Source organism: Marmota monax, unplaced genomic scaffold (assembly GCF_021218885.2).
Source record: "Marmota monax isolate L192 unplaced genomic scaffold, Marmota_monax_Labrador192_F-V1.1 WCK01_AAM20220418_F8-fsc00069, whole genome shotgun sequence".
Classification (NCBI taxonomy): domain Eukaryota; kingdom Metazoa; phylum Chordata; class Mammalia; order Rodentia; family Sciuridae; genus Marmota; species Marmota monax.
The window spans coordinates 2,139,486-2,153,179 of NW_026695243.1; the positions used below are offsets into that span (position 1 = coordinate 2,139,486).

General features: G+C 36.1%; 1 protein-coding gene across 5 annotated transcripts in view; it reads right to left on the reverse strand.

The window, feature by feature from the left end:
- Positions 1–13,694, reverse strand: part of Invs (inversin) — a 163,665-nt gene that overhangs the window by 43,296 nt on the left and 106,675 nt on the right. For all 5 annotated transcript variants that reach the window (XR_006854587.2, XM_046457231.2, XM_046457232.2 and 2 more), the window contains 2 exons: positions 11,183–11,289; positions 6,131–6,343 (listed from right to left, as the gene is read on the reverse strand). Coding sequence is in view for 4 of the 5 variants with exons in the window: in XM_046457231.2 (XP_046313187.1) it covers positions 6,131–6,343; positions 11,183–11,289 (320 nt within the window). In the remaining variant the exon portion in view is untranslated. The remainder of the gene's footprint in view (positions 1–6,130; positions 6,344–11,182; positions 11,290–13,694) is intronic.

Consider the following 13,694-nt stretch of genomic DNA (forward strand, 5'->3'; position numbering starts at 1 on the left):
GCCCTGAGCCCATTCCAGATAAGAAAGCTCTTATTTATTTTACTGAAAAGTGAGGATCTGAAGTAGGGTGGCATGAAGTAGAACCATGGAAATAATTCCCTGTGGATCAGATGGCTTTCTGAGCACAGGAATCAGACACGTGGGTCAACCCTAAAGAGAGGTGTTGACAAACTGGAGATGTTCAGGGAAGCAGGCTGCAAAAGGATCAATTATAAAGTCAAAGGAATTCTTGAGGTAGGAGTTGGAGTATTATAAACATTTCCTTTAGCTACCTGAATGTTAGTTTATGGAAAACAATTTAGACATTTCTCTTTGGCTTCAAGATGAAAGGTAGGAAGAATTTACAGATAGAACACTGCACTAACAAAATGAGGTGTTTTGAGAAGTGCAGATTCCTTGTCACTTGACACAGAGCAACTGAAGAAAGTTCAGGATGACCAAAATCTCAAGTATGAGAGCGTGGAAAGGTATTGGTAAATGGAGAGAAATGAGACTTGGAGATATAAATGGAAGTAAAATGTTGGAGGGTCTTACATAGCATCATGGCTGGTGTTTGAGAGCAATGGCCTATGTAGAGTTGTAAGACAGAAGAATAAAACCAAATGGACCTAAAAGAACATTTGAAAGGAGGAATAAACAGAATCAGTGGTAGAAGCACTAGCAAGGAAATAAGAAGGTCAGAAGAAAGACAGGTTATTGTAGGTTTCTCACAGTGAGTTTGAAGTGATAGTGACTATTGGACATAGGAACACTGAATGATCTGATGTGTTGACAAGTGACCAAGAATGGCAAAGTGGAAGTGCCCAGGAGGCAACTGATGATGTGAGATCAGAGTTCCAGAGGTCAGGATATGAGACAGATTAAGGGATTATCTACAGACATGAATTAATTAAAAAAAATTTTGAGACAGGGTCTTGTGTGTTGCTCAGACTGGCGTGGAACCTCTGATCCTCCTGCGCCAGCCTCCTGAGCACATGGCACTGCACTTGGCTCTAAACTGCATTTTTAGAGTGGATACATTTTCAATGGAAAACAGTACAGCATGAGCAGAGGTCTAAAGAGTAACCTCCAGGTCTGACCTTAGTGTGGTGATGGCATACTTAAAAGATGTGAGAGGAGTCAGAGAGAGGAGATCTGAGATTAGAGAGAGAAATAAGAACCTGGCAAAAATGAAGCTTCAAGGAAGAAGGATGATCAACATAAACATGGTCTATTTAAGAGTGCACTCCACTCTGCACTTTGGCAGGTAAATTACAGTAATGTTCATTTTGGCAACAACCTAGGTAGTGCACTGTGAGTTATAAAGTGCTTTTAAATGGATTATAGATATTTCTTAAATAGGAGTTTCTAAAATACCTGCCTTAGTAAATATGACTATGACTTTTCTCTCTTTCAATTTCTCTATCATAAATTAGGGACCACTTTACTTCAAGTTTAATAAGTTCCTTTCACATCTTCACTTGAAGGAGGGTGATTTCTGCAATCCTAGCATGATTAAATGGGAAAGGTACATCGAGGTAACATGATGTGTCTGGCCCACCTTAGTCGATGCTGCAGCTGCAACATTCTGATTTTTGTTTCTTAAAGCAAAATCGAAAACAAAACTAAACATTGACTCAGATTTTAAGGAATAATTCTTGAAAAATAAAATTAAAACAAGTTAAATCAGTGAGTCTCTTCTATTGAAATATTTCATTTAGGGATCTATACTACGATGACTGTGGGAGTGATGGCTGAACTCTTAAGAAACTTGTTGATCTCTAATAACAATACCCAACAAAGGAAAAACTGTAATCAGGAAAGAGTGAGTACAAAAGATTGCAGTTTTTTCATTTTGTCAATTTAAAAATATTATAACAAGCAAACACAGCTCCCATTTAAAAAGCAATGTTAGGTTTGGGGACACAGTTCAGTAGTTGAGCACTTGTCTAACATATGCGAGGCCCTTTTTAGTTAGTTTTTTTTTGCTGCTGTGAGGAGAAGACCTTACAAGAACAATTTTAGAAGGAAAATTTTACTTAGGGACTTATAGTTTTAGAGATCTGTCTATAGATGGCCAACTCCATTCCTGAGGCGAGGCAGAACATCATGGCAGAAGAGAGAGGTGGAGGAAAGCAGCTCAAGACGTGGCACCAGGAAGCAGAAAGAGACTCCATTCAAGGGACAAAATACATACCCCACCCCAAAAGCACACCCCTAATGACCTACTCCTCCAGCCATACCCTACCCACTTTCAGTTGCCACTCAGCTAATTCCTATCAGGGGATTAATTCACTGATTGGGTTAAGGTTCTCATAACCCATCACTCCACCTCTGAAACTGTGAGTCCCCAAATAAGCTTTTCCTCCTCTAAAATTGTTCTTTTGGTCATAGTAACATGACAGCTGACTAAAATAATCCCTGAATTCAATTCTTGGAATGGAAAAACAAAACAAAACAAACAAAAAACAACCAAAAACCCCCAATCTTCCAGTAATTAACTGGAATAATAACTAAAAGGGAGTTTGGACTAGTTTCTTAAATCTCCTTGTTGTTTCAAAACCCCTAGACAGGAAGTCAGGGGGTCCAACAAGTTCATGTTAGGAAAATAAAATAAAAAAAAATTAAAACCACTATGCTATTTAAGCAGGCCAATACTTTAAATCTCCTCCTCTGTACAGGAGACCCTTTCACAGGGTGGTTCTTGGTTTCCACTTCTAAACTGACTCAAAAATATGCACATCTGAGCTCAGTTCCAGGCACATGAACTCTACAGGCCAAGGAGAGGAAGAAGAGGCTGCAAATCACTAATGATGCAGACCTGGGAGTTTCTATAGAACTGGAGAGCGCCTAGAAACCAACTGGTCTAACATGTCATGTTTCACAAATGAAGAGATAGAGGCCTACAGAGAAATGCTGTGTTTGAATCAACACAAGTAAATATCAGAGGCTGGATTTGAATCCAGGTGTCTTCCCACTCTACCAAACCCTTTTTATCCTGCTAGAAAGGGAGTTTGGGAGAAAGCAGGACACCAGGGCATCCTCTTCCCAATAATGAAGTGGAATGTGTTTGTTTTAATACACATTCCTTCAGGGACATAGAAACTCAGCCACTCTGCTTTAGTAGAGTCCCACTTCATACTTAGGTAAGTATAACTGAATTCTGAAAACAGATTCTCATACATTAAGCTGGAGTTTATGGGAACATCTGTAGGAGTCAATATAGTATTTTATTCACCTTATCTGCAATTTTGCTTTCCACAGTTTTAGTTACCCACTGTGAGCCTTGAGCCAAAATATTAAATCAAAAATTCTGGAAACAAACAGTAAGTTTGTTTATAGCATGATGAAATCTCCTACTATCCTTTCTATTCTGATCAGGACATAAATTATCCCTTTGTCCAACATAATCCCACTATATATGCCCATTACTCACTTAATGGATATCTTAGTTACCAGATTAACTGTTGCAGTATCACAGTGCTATTATCAAAGCAACCATTATTAATAATGGTCTCAAAGTGCAAGGGTAGTAATGCTGGCAATGTGAGTTGCCAAAGAGAAGCTAGAGATGTGAGTTGCCAAAGAGAAGCTAGAGAGAGACTTTAATGGGAAAGATGAAGTACATTAAAGTATTTTGAGCAAGAAAGAGATAACATTCACCTAATTTTCATTATGGCACATTGTTGTAATTGTTTTATTTTATCATTATTGGTTTTAATCTTTTACTAAGCCAATTTATAAATTAAACTTTAACATGGGTATATATATATATATATATATATATATATATATATATATATATAATGAAAAAACATAGTGTACACAGATGTTCCTTGATTATGATGGAGTTACACTCTAGAAAACCCCATGGTAAGGTTAAAATATGGTAAGTTGAAAATGTATTGAATACTCCTAGCCTACTCTGGATCATCCTAGCTCAGCCATCAGTCAACTCCCCATGGAATTGAGGGGCTGACTGGGACTGGGGCTCACTGCTGCTGCCCTGCATTATGAGAGCATATCATACTGCATACCACCGGTCTGGGAAAAGATCAAAGTTCAAAATTTGAAGTATAGTTTCTATTGAGTGCATTATTTCTTTTGCATTATCATCTTAAGGTCAAAAAATTGTGAGTCCAAATATTGTAACTTGGGAACTGCCTACCAGGGTTTGGTGCTACCCAAGGTTTTAGGCATCTACTGGGGATCTCGGAATGCACTGCTCATGAATAAAGAGGACCACTGTAAAACATTCCATCCCTTGTAGAGAGTGTATGCTTGCAACTCAAGACAACTGGTCACATGTGTTACCTACTTGTGGTTGTCACTTGTGTACAGAGAATTTTTATAAGAAGGCTAAGACAAAGACGACTGTGTGGAGACTTTAATATTGGATTCCCAGGTAGGTGAAGAGACAAGAGCCTAATGAAGAGTATAAGATGTGATTTCCTAGGATGCCATCTACTTCTGTAACCTCAAAGTCACAGAAAATTATGTCTTTCCATCAATTTTTTCTACTAAGCTGACATTATTGTTAGTATTCCAGTATTATTTAACCTCTCACTAAAATGATTTCGTCTTATTATTTTTAATGGCTATTTATTAATATTTTTAATGGTTGTTTATTATACTTCCCCCTTTGGGTGAAATATGGAAGAATTCAGGAGTTGAAGGACAGGAGATTTGGAAACATTCAAGATACAATCAGAAGTTAGCTTCCAAGAATCTGCCTTTTGAGCCAGGTGCAGTGGTACACACCTGAAATCCAGATACTCAGTAGGCTCAGGGAGGATTGCAAATTCAAGGTCTGTCAGAGCAACTTAGCAAGATCCTGTTTTGAAATTTAAAAATGGGGTGGGGAGGTGCTGGGGGCTGGGGATGTAGCTTGGAGGGAGATCACTCTTGGGTTCAATCAATCCCTAGTACAAAAAAAAAAAAAAAAAAAAAAGAAAGAAAGAAAGAAAGAAAAAGAGAAAGAAAGAAAGAAACTGCTGGTCATCTTCATTTTAAGAGGCTTTGATATCTGTGTTTGCTAATGCAATATGCTGATGATATTTAAAATATTCCTACCTAACCTAAGTATAAAAAGAAAAGGCAAACCCAAGCAGAATCTACAGTCATTTATGTGATATAATCACAATGTGTAATAGACACAAATGGCTTTTTCATACATTTGTATCATTTTCCAAAAAATGTTAAGTCTTTGAAGTAAGGTCTTTGTTTTTAGTTACCATTTCTCCCTAGGATCTAGCCAAGGGTGGTGTATGTATAGTAAGAAGTTCATTAATATTTCTTGAGTAAAGCAGTTTACAATTGGCTCTCCATATTCACAAGTTCTGCATTTGTGCATTCAACAAACCACAGATCAAAAACATCTAGAGAAAAATTGCATCTGTGGTGAGCATATATAGGCTTTTTTCTTGTCATTATTCCTTTTTTATTTTTTGTCTTGTCATTATTCCTTAAACAATATAGTATAACAACTATTTATTTACATTGTATTAGATATTAAAAGTAATCTGAAGATGATTTAAAGTATGAGGAGGATGTGTATAGGTCAAATGCAAATGCGAGGCCATTTTATATAAAAGTTTTGAGCATCCGTAAATTTTGGTATCAACAGGGAGTCCTTAAATCAATCCCCCATAAATATAGAATAACAACTGTGTTTAGTACAGATTCGTTAAAGAATGGGTGAGGAGAGTCAGTTATTTTACAAGGTAGTTGCATTAATCAAATCAAAACAAGACTTAGTTTAATTTAGTAAAAGCAGGTCAGATACTGGTGTAAGTTTCTTTCATAAAGGCAGGAAGGCCAAGAAGACAGCTTATTTATTTGTAGTTTATACTAGGTAGCAATCCCACCCCTAACTCCCTGCCATGGGTGCTGGTGACAATGGTTTGTTCCTGGGTTAGAACACCAGGAACAAATCTATATGGAATAGCCACCAAGTGGAGGTTAGGCCCTCATCTTTCACTGCAGCCTTAGTCTGGTGATGAGAGAATGGTGAACAGAGAGGGAAGATGACATGGGTACAGGGACCACAAGAAAATCAAATTCTCTCCTGACTTACTCTCCTGATACCGCCCCCACCTCCTTCCACCCTGATTCTGAGCTGTGAGAACAAAATCTCCATGCTCACACTTACTTAGCTGCAGCATCTTTTCTCAGCTGCTCATGCTTCATAAGGAGATTCTTCCGGTCTCGAAAAGCTTTTCTGACCTTGTATCCTTTGTAGACAGCTTGGATTTTGAAGGCGGCAATATCTTGTATGGCTGCAATGGACAGGGCCCCATGCTCCAAAAGGAACTGGATTACTTCATGGCGCTCACCAAGCAAAGCATAATCAAGAGGTGTGTACCTGATGCAGGAGGAAGAGTTGTTTTTTGTTTGTTAACAAAATGAATTCAAGGTACTGGTAAACAGACAATATTCTCATGCAGCAAAATGAATCATTCTAAGATGCAGAATATTCTCTGGGCAAAGTCACCATCTCTACTCAAAGGCTATTCCTTTTTCTTCTGAGGGATATAAAACAAGGTTGAATATGGCTGTGGGTAAGATGCTTTGTGCTACTGACCATGCCAATTCCTGAGTTTGACTCATTGGTTCACAAACTGGTGACTATTGAGAACACAGGATCATGTTCCTTCTTTCTCATGTACCAAATAATAACTCCCACTCCTATCTGGTAAAATGCTGCTAATTATAGTCTGTGAGATTCATAAATTTGAGCCCATGGTTACTGATACTTAATGCTTATGAAATGAAAAATATACCTCCAAATGGAGAGATTTAATATATGATAAAGATGGCCCTTTAAATCATTGTGGAAAAAATTAAAGTATTATATAAATAGTGTTGCTACAACCAGGTAGTGATCTGGGAAAAAAGAGATTCTAATATCATGTCTTACACCAAAGTAAATTAGGGATGGAGCAAAGATCCAAAAATCAAAACAAACAAACAAAATAAAACAAAGGTACCAGAAGGTACCATGGAAATTTAAAAAATACTCAAGTGGGGTCTGGAGTGTAGATCAGTGGTAGAGGGCTTATGTAAGCATGCCAGAGGCTCTGGGTTCAATCCTCAGCACTTTATTTTTTATTTTTTTTATTGGTTGTTCAAAACATTATAAAGCTCTTGACATATCATATTTCATACATTAGATTCAAGTTGGTTATGAACTCCCAATTTTACCCCAAATACAGCTTGCAGAATCACATCGGTTACACATCCACATTTTTACATAATGCCCTATTAGTAACTGTTGTATTCTGCTACCTTTCCTATCCTCTACCATCCCCCCTCCCTCCCCTCCCATCTTCTCTCTCTACCCCATCCACTGTAATTCATATCTCTCCTTGTTTATTTTCCCATTCCCCTCACAACCTCTTATATGTAATTTTGTATAACAATGAGGGTCTCCCTCCATTACCATGCAATTTCCCTTTTCTCTCCCTTTCCATCCCACCTCATGTATCAATCCTCAGCACTTTAATGCAAAACAAAAAAATACTAATGTGGGAAATCCTTTCTTAAAAAAAAAGATATGAAAATCAGAAATCATAAAAGAGTGTTAAATCTGATTACATAAAATGAACAAAATTTTAGGGCTAGGACTGTGGCTCAATGACAGAGCACTTGCCTTGCAAGTATGAGGCACTGGGTTCAATCCTCAGCACCATATACAAATAAATAAATAAATAAATAAAAGGTAATGTGTCCATGGGCAAAAAACATTAAGCCTTCCTGTTTTAAAGAAAATGATTACTTTATATAAATGATATGTTAAAAATTCAAACAGTGAATAAAAGTACAAAGATTGAAGTAAAAGAATAATCTCTCAATGATGGTAGTGATGAATGTCATTTCTTAAACAACTTACTTGATGTTTCTAAGCCCCAGCTTTTTTTCATATATTAAACAAGTTAATATGGAGAAAATGAAACCATGAACATAAAGAGGATTGCACTGTGCCTGACATAAAGGAAGAAGGTCTGGGAATAATAAATATTAGCTACTACTGTTAGGATCGCAGGCCCTACACTGCAGTATGGTTTGTGATACTATAGATGCTCATCATAAATATCACTTCCACAGGATCCAAACTTCTATAATGACTGCCACTGATGCTGAGTGCTCTCTGGATGACTATGACTGTAGACTGCAATCACAAGTGTTAGGAGGAAATCATCAGCTGGTTTGTGAGGTGGAAAAAAATGATGATTATAGGGATGCATGATTCGACTTGGAGAATTATTCAATGATTACAGAAAGAAAAACTCTCTTAAAAACTTACCTCACAGTCACAGTAAGACATAAAAGGGATAGGTTTTCAGAATAAGGGTAGTTTGATCGCTTCAGCAAGGAAATTTGTAAGTTCAGAATTTCTTACTGAAACCCCGAATGCTAAAATTAAGGAGCTCTCATTTTAGGAAGGCTCAATATGTACTCCTGTTCAGGGACCAGAAGGCCATAGGTTGGGGTGCCTACATAAACTTTCAAACATTATTTATAAATAGATGGCATTTTATAAATTCAGAAGAATTCTTAAAATTTTTATTATATATTCTAAAATTCTTTTTTATGGAAAAAATTAGCATAGAGTAATTGAACCACATGATAGTAAAACTAAATTCACTTTAAGAGGTCATTAAGTTCAACACTTTCATTTTATAAATGAGTAAACAGACCTAGCATGGTTAATCAACTTGCTGAGGATTATGTAATCACCTTCTACAGAATGCAGACTAGAATTAAGATTACTGAACAATTCCCAGTTCAGTAATCCTTCCAAAACACCTCTATCAATTATTGAATGTCTCCCAAAGAACAAAACTCCTCCTAAAATCAATGTGTAAACAACATATGTATTTAATAAGCTTGAGAATTTTCTGTAATTATTAATATGTAGTGTTCTTCATGTGGAATATAAGCAGGATTACCAAACTCTGGTTAAGAAACATAAGGCTCAAACCATGTCTTTACTTAGGAATATGACAAAAAGAAATAATGTGCAGCATAATCCCCCTAAAGAATGTTGGAGTGGGACTCAGGGGACTTTTGTGACCCTGGGAATTCTCCTAACTTCTCTGAGCTTCTATTTCTTCATTTATAAAAGGGTGGGGGAAGGAGGAGAAAAGAACTAGGTTTCTTGGGCTGCTTCTGGATTGAAAACTACATATTGAATATTTTTATTATGAAAAAATAATTTTATTATGAGAAATCTCAAGCACAAAAAATAGAATAGCATAATAATCCTCTGTGTACTCAATACCGCAAATTAACAATCAGAATGACTTTTTGTTATGTTTGCTTCTTCCAACCTCTTCTTTTTCATTTTGTTGAAGTGTTTCAAAGCAAATCTTGGAACTCCTATCATTTTCATCTTCATCCCTAGTTCAATTTAGAACCATTCAAGTACTGTGAATATTCCCATCAATGTTATATTGTGACTGTCAGGTACTTATTGACTGAAAGCCAGCAGAAGTTGGTAAAAATTATGTCTATACAATGTACATCAACTGGTTAGTGTCAATGCATGAGAAGTAAAAATTAGTACCACATTGATGGTAACCAGCCAAGAAACAATGTAGATAAAGACAAGAGATAAGACACAATTGGACCTGCCATACGGGAATGGTCTGATGGGATCAGTGGAATGCCTAAACCAGAATGTCAATAAATATAAAAGGCAGTGCCAACTTCTGACACTTGTACATCAAGGTGCATTACTAATGAAACATTAAATGAGACTGGGATACGGCCACTGTCTCTTTTTATTTACAGATTGGCAAGTATAGTTAGGAGGATTTTTCCTTTGGTTTTCTAGTCTGCAATTGAAGTATGTTTATTCCAAGGGGCAGTAAGCACTTTAACTCAAGCAGTGACTTAGGTTTGAAATTCAAAGTTTAGTATATAAATAGGAAATGAATTTAAAAAACATATATTTTCCATTATTTCTTTAAAAAATAGCATCTAGACAGTGTATATTGTAAGAATAAGTTCTTCATAAACACAAATCCTCACTAACTCTTAGATTCCTCATTTTTCCTTTCTGTTTGTTTTAGAACTTCAATGGGAGACATCTTCAGTTCTCTGAGGAAAGGCTCTGAAATAGGTGCAAAGGGGTTGATTCAAGAAAGGAGAAATGTGCCTCCGCTGAGATAGTTGATTTAAAGAAGCCCTTCCTTTTCTAGAAGGCTTTCCACCTGCTAACAGCAAGCAAGAACTGGTGGTGGCTAACAGATGGGGCCATTCTAGTTAAAGCAGCCATGAACAGTGACAACTAATGTGTTGACTCGGGCCAAAGGGGGCCTCTGCTATGGAGGTCTGGTCACAAACTGAGTGGTTACCTGCAAATTACTAGAATTCCCCTGAGACTACCAAGAGTCTCTCTTGCTTAGACTTCATATTGTGTCTTGTTCTTTTCATGGGTTTGGGTCCCTGGATAACAATCACAGCATAACTCTGAGAACCTTATGTTATTCAAGAAAGTTGTATCTAGAATAGATGCTGACCTTTCATTTGAGTTTCTCCATATGTTTTTTTTCTTTTTCCTTTCCTTTTTTTTTTTTTTTTTGGTACTAGGGATTGAATCCAGGGGCATTTAACCACTGAGCCACATCCCCAGCCCTTCAAGTTGCTTAGGACCTCGCTAAGTTCTGAGGCTGGCTTTGAACTCATATGATTCTTCTTCCTTTGCCTCCTGAGCTGCTGGGATTACGAGTGTGTACCACCACACCCAGCTCTTCATGTTTTCATGCTAGTGATGGCACCTTTTTGTCTACTAACTGATAATGTGTCTCCATCAAGAGAAACATCTTGAATATGTAACATATTCCACTAGCCTCACTGAATTCTTGGTCTTGGTCAGTCAGGATTTCACTGACCTCATGCTAGCCACCAGCCAGAAGGAGCTCTAAGTCTCCTCATTTGCAAAATGTGAACCTGTCTTAGGTAATATCATATCTAAAGTCCTGAATACCTATGATACTCTATGATTCTAAATAAATATTGCATGGAACTTTTACTCCTTTTTCTGGTTCAGTATTTCTTAGTGTAGTGTTTCCTTATGATTCTACTTAGTTTTGAACTTGAGATATCTAAACTTGAGATTTTTTTTTTAATCTGGCAGAAAGGATGTGGGATGAGCAAGAGCATACTCTCTCATTTTTTTTTCTTATCCACAGCTTACCTCTCTTCATTGTTTTCCATCTGATTAGGGAAAGCAGCAAAGTCTAGTAATAATTTAATGGCATCAAGGTATCCATTGTTACAGGACCAGTGCAAAGCTGTTCTTCCCTATAAGCATGAACAAAATCAAGTGTACCTGGAGTAAATATTTTTGGACATGTGACTATTTATGCTAATTAAAAATATAAATAATTCTCCCCTTAAACTTTTCAATTATAAAAAAGGATACTATTATGTACACAGTGGAGAAAACCGTCAGCTCTTAACCAAGGGATCATAACTAACACTATGTGAAAGTGTACCATATACCATTGGAGGTGATATCTGAGAAGGATTCAATATCCCTTATATAATATTCCAACCAAAAATGTAAAACCTGCATCTAATTATGAAGAACCATAAGACAAACTCAAACTTAGTCAAATTCAACAAAATAAACATCCTGTATCCACTTCTCCCCACCCCAGTACTGTGGCTTACAACCCTGCAGCACTTTTGAGTTATATTCCCAGTCCTTTTTATTTTTTTAATTTTGAGACAGGATCTTGCTAAGTTGCTGAGGCTTGCCTTGAAATTGTGATCCTTTTGCTTCAGCCTTTGGAGTAGCTGGGAACAGATGCATGCGCCATTATAACTGACCTGGTGGCCTGTATACTTAAAAAACTTCAATGTCATGAAAGATAAAGCCATGAAGCATTGCAGGATATTTCACAGTGTTAATGGATATAAAGAGAAAAAGTCCCAACCCTAATTTTTTACATCCAATAACAGAGTTTCTAAATATCTAGGGAAAAAAATCTCACAAAATTAAAGGGGACATAGTCAAATCTATTATCACAGTGGGAGATTTTAGTGTTTTTAAAATAACAGTTGATAGGAAAAAAAGACAAAAGAGCACTAAAAACATAGAAGACACAAATAACACAATTTAAAGATCTGTTCTAAGTGACCCTGCATTTAAAAATGACAGAATTAGCATTCTTTTCAAGAGTACACAGAATTTTATCAAAATCAGTCATATACTGGACCATAAAGAAAGACTATAAAGAATAATGTGCTCTCCTGCAAAATGTCCATATCCTAATTCCTGGAACCCTGTTATGTTATGTGGAAAGCAGGGAATTAAGGTTACTAATAATCTGATTCTGAGGTGAGGAGATTATCCTGGATTATCTGGGTAGGCCTCATGTATTCATGAGGATCCCTCTAAGGGAAAGAGGGGGCAGGAGAGTGTCAGAGTGATACAGTGTAATAAAGTCCCAACTAGCCGTTGTTGGCTCTGAAGATGGCAGAATGGGGTCATGACCCATGGTAAGTGAACAGCCTCTGGAAACTGGGAAAATTAAGAAAAAGAATTCTCCCCTAGAGCCTCCAAAAGAAATACAGCCCTGCTGAATCTTAAGTTTTAGTCTAGTGAGACTAATTTTGACTCCTGATATCCCAAACAGTAAGATAATAAATTTATGTTTTTTTAATTTGTGATTAATTTGTCACAAGAGCATAGGAAACTAATCCAATCGATTAAAAAAAGAGAGAAAGAGAGAGAAAAAATGCCTAAGTGCCTGGAAATTAAACAATATAGTTCTAAGTAATCTACAGTTCAAAGAATAAATCAAATTAGAAAGTAGAAAATATTTTACCTAAATGACAGTGAAGGTACACAACTTAATCCAACTTGTAAGATAAAGCTAATGCAGAGTTTAGGAGAATCATTATATATATATATATATATATATATATATATATATATATATATATATATATTTTTTTTTTTTTTTTTAATTGATGATTTAATCTTTTTTTAAAAAGTATTTATTTTTTAGTTATAGGTGGACACATGTCTTTATTTTGCTTTATGTGTGCTGAAAATCAAACCCAGTGCCTCAAGCATGCTAGGCGAGTACTCTATCTCTGAGCCACAACATCAGCCTAATGATTTAATCTTTTATCAAAAGAATCTAAGGGGAAAAAAGAATAGTGCATCAAACCTGAGGAAAGTGGATGGCAGGAAATAATAAAGATGAGAGTAAACAATTATCAAAATAGTAAGCAACTTCAAAATGTATAAAGTCAATAAAGGCTGAAGTAAGTCCTTTGAAGATCAGAATAAGCCACATAAAAAGTTAAAAAAGAGAGAAAATACATGTTACCAATATATAAAATTAAGATGAGGAAGTCACTACAGGTCTTACAGACATAAAAATGATAAGTGCAGATATAGCCAACTTTATGCAAATACATTTGACATATTTCTAATAAATTATCTCTTACTAAACTGAAAGAAAATTAAACTGATTAGAAAACTTATTAATGGAACTAAATTAACAATCTTTGTACAAAGAAACCCCCAAACCAGAAGACTTCAATAATAATTTTTTCCAAATAGTTAAGGAAGAAGTAACATCACTCTTATATAATTTGTTATGAGAATAAAAGAGGGACTATATCTTGACTCTTTTTATAAGGTCATTGTTAACTTGTTACCAAAATCTTACAAACACAACATAAGAAAG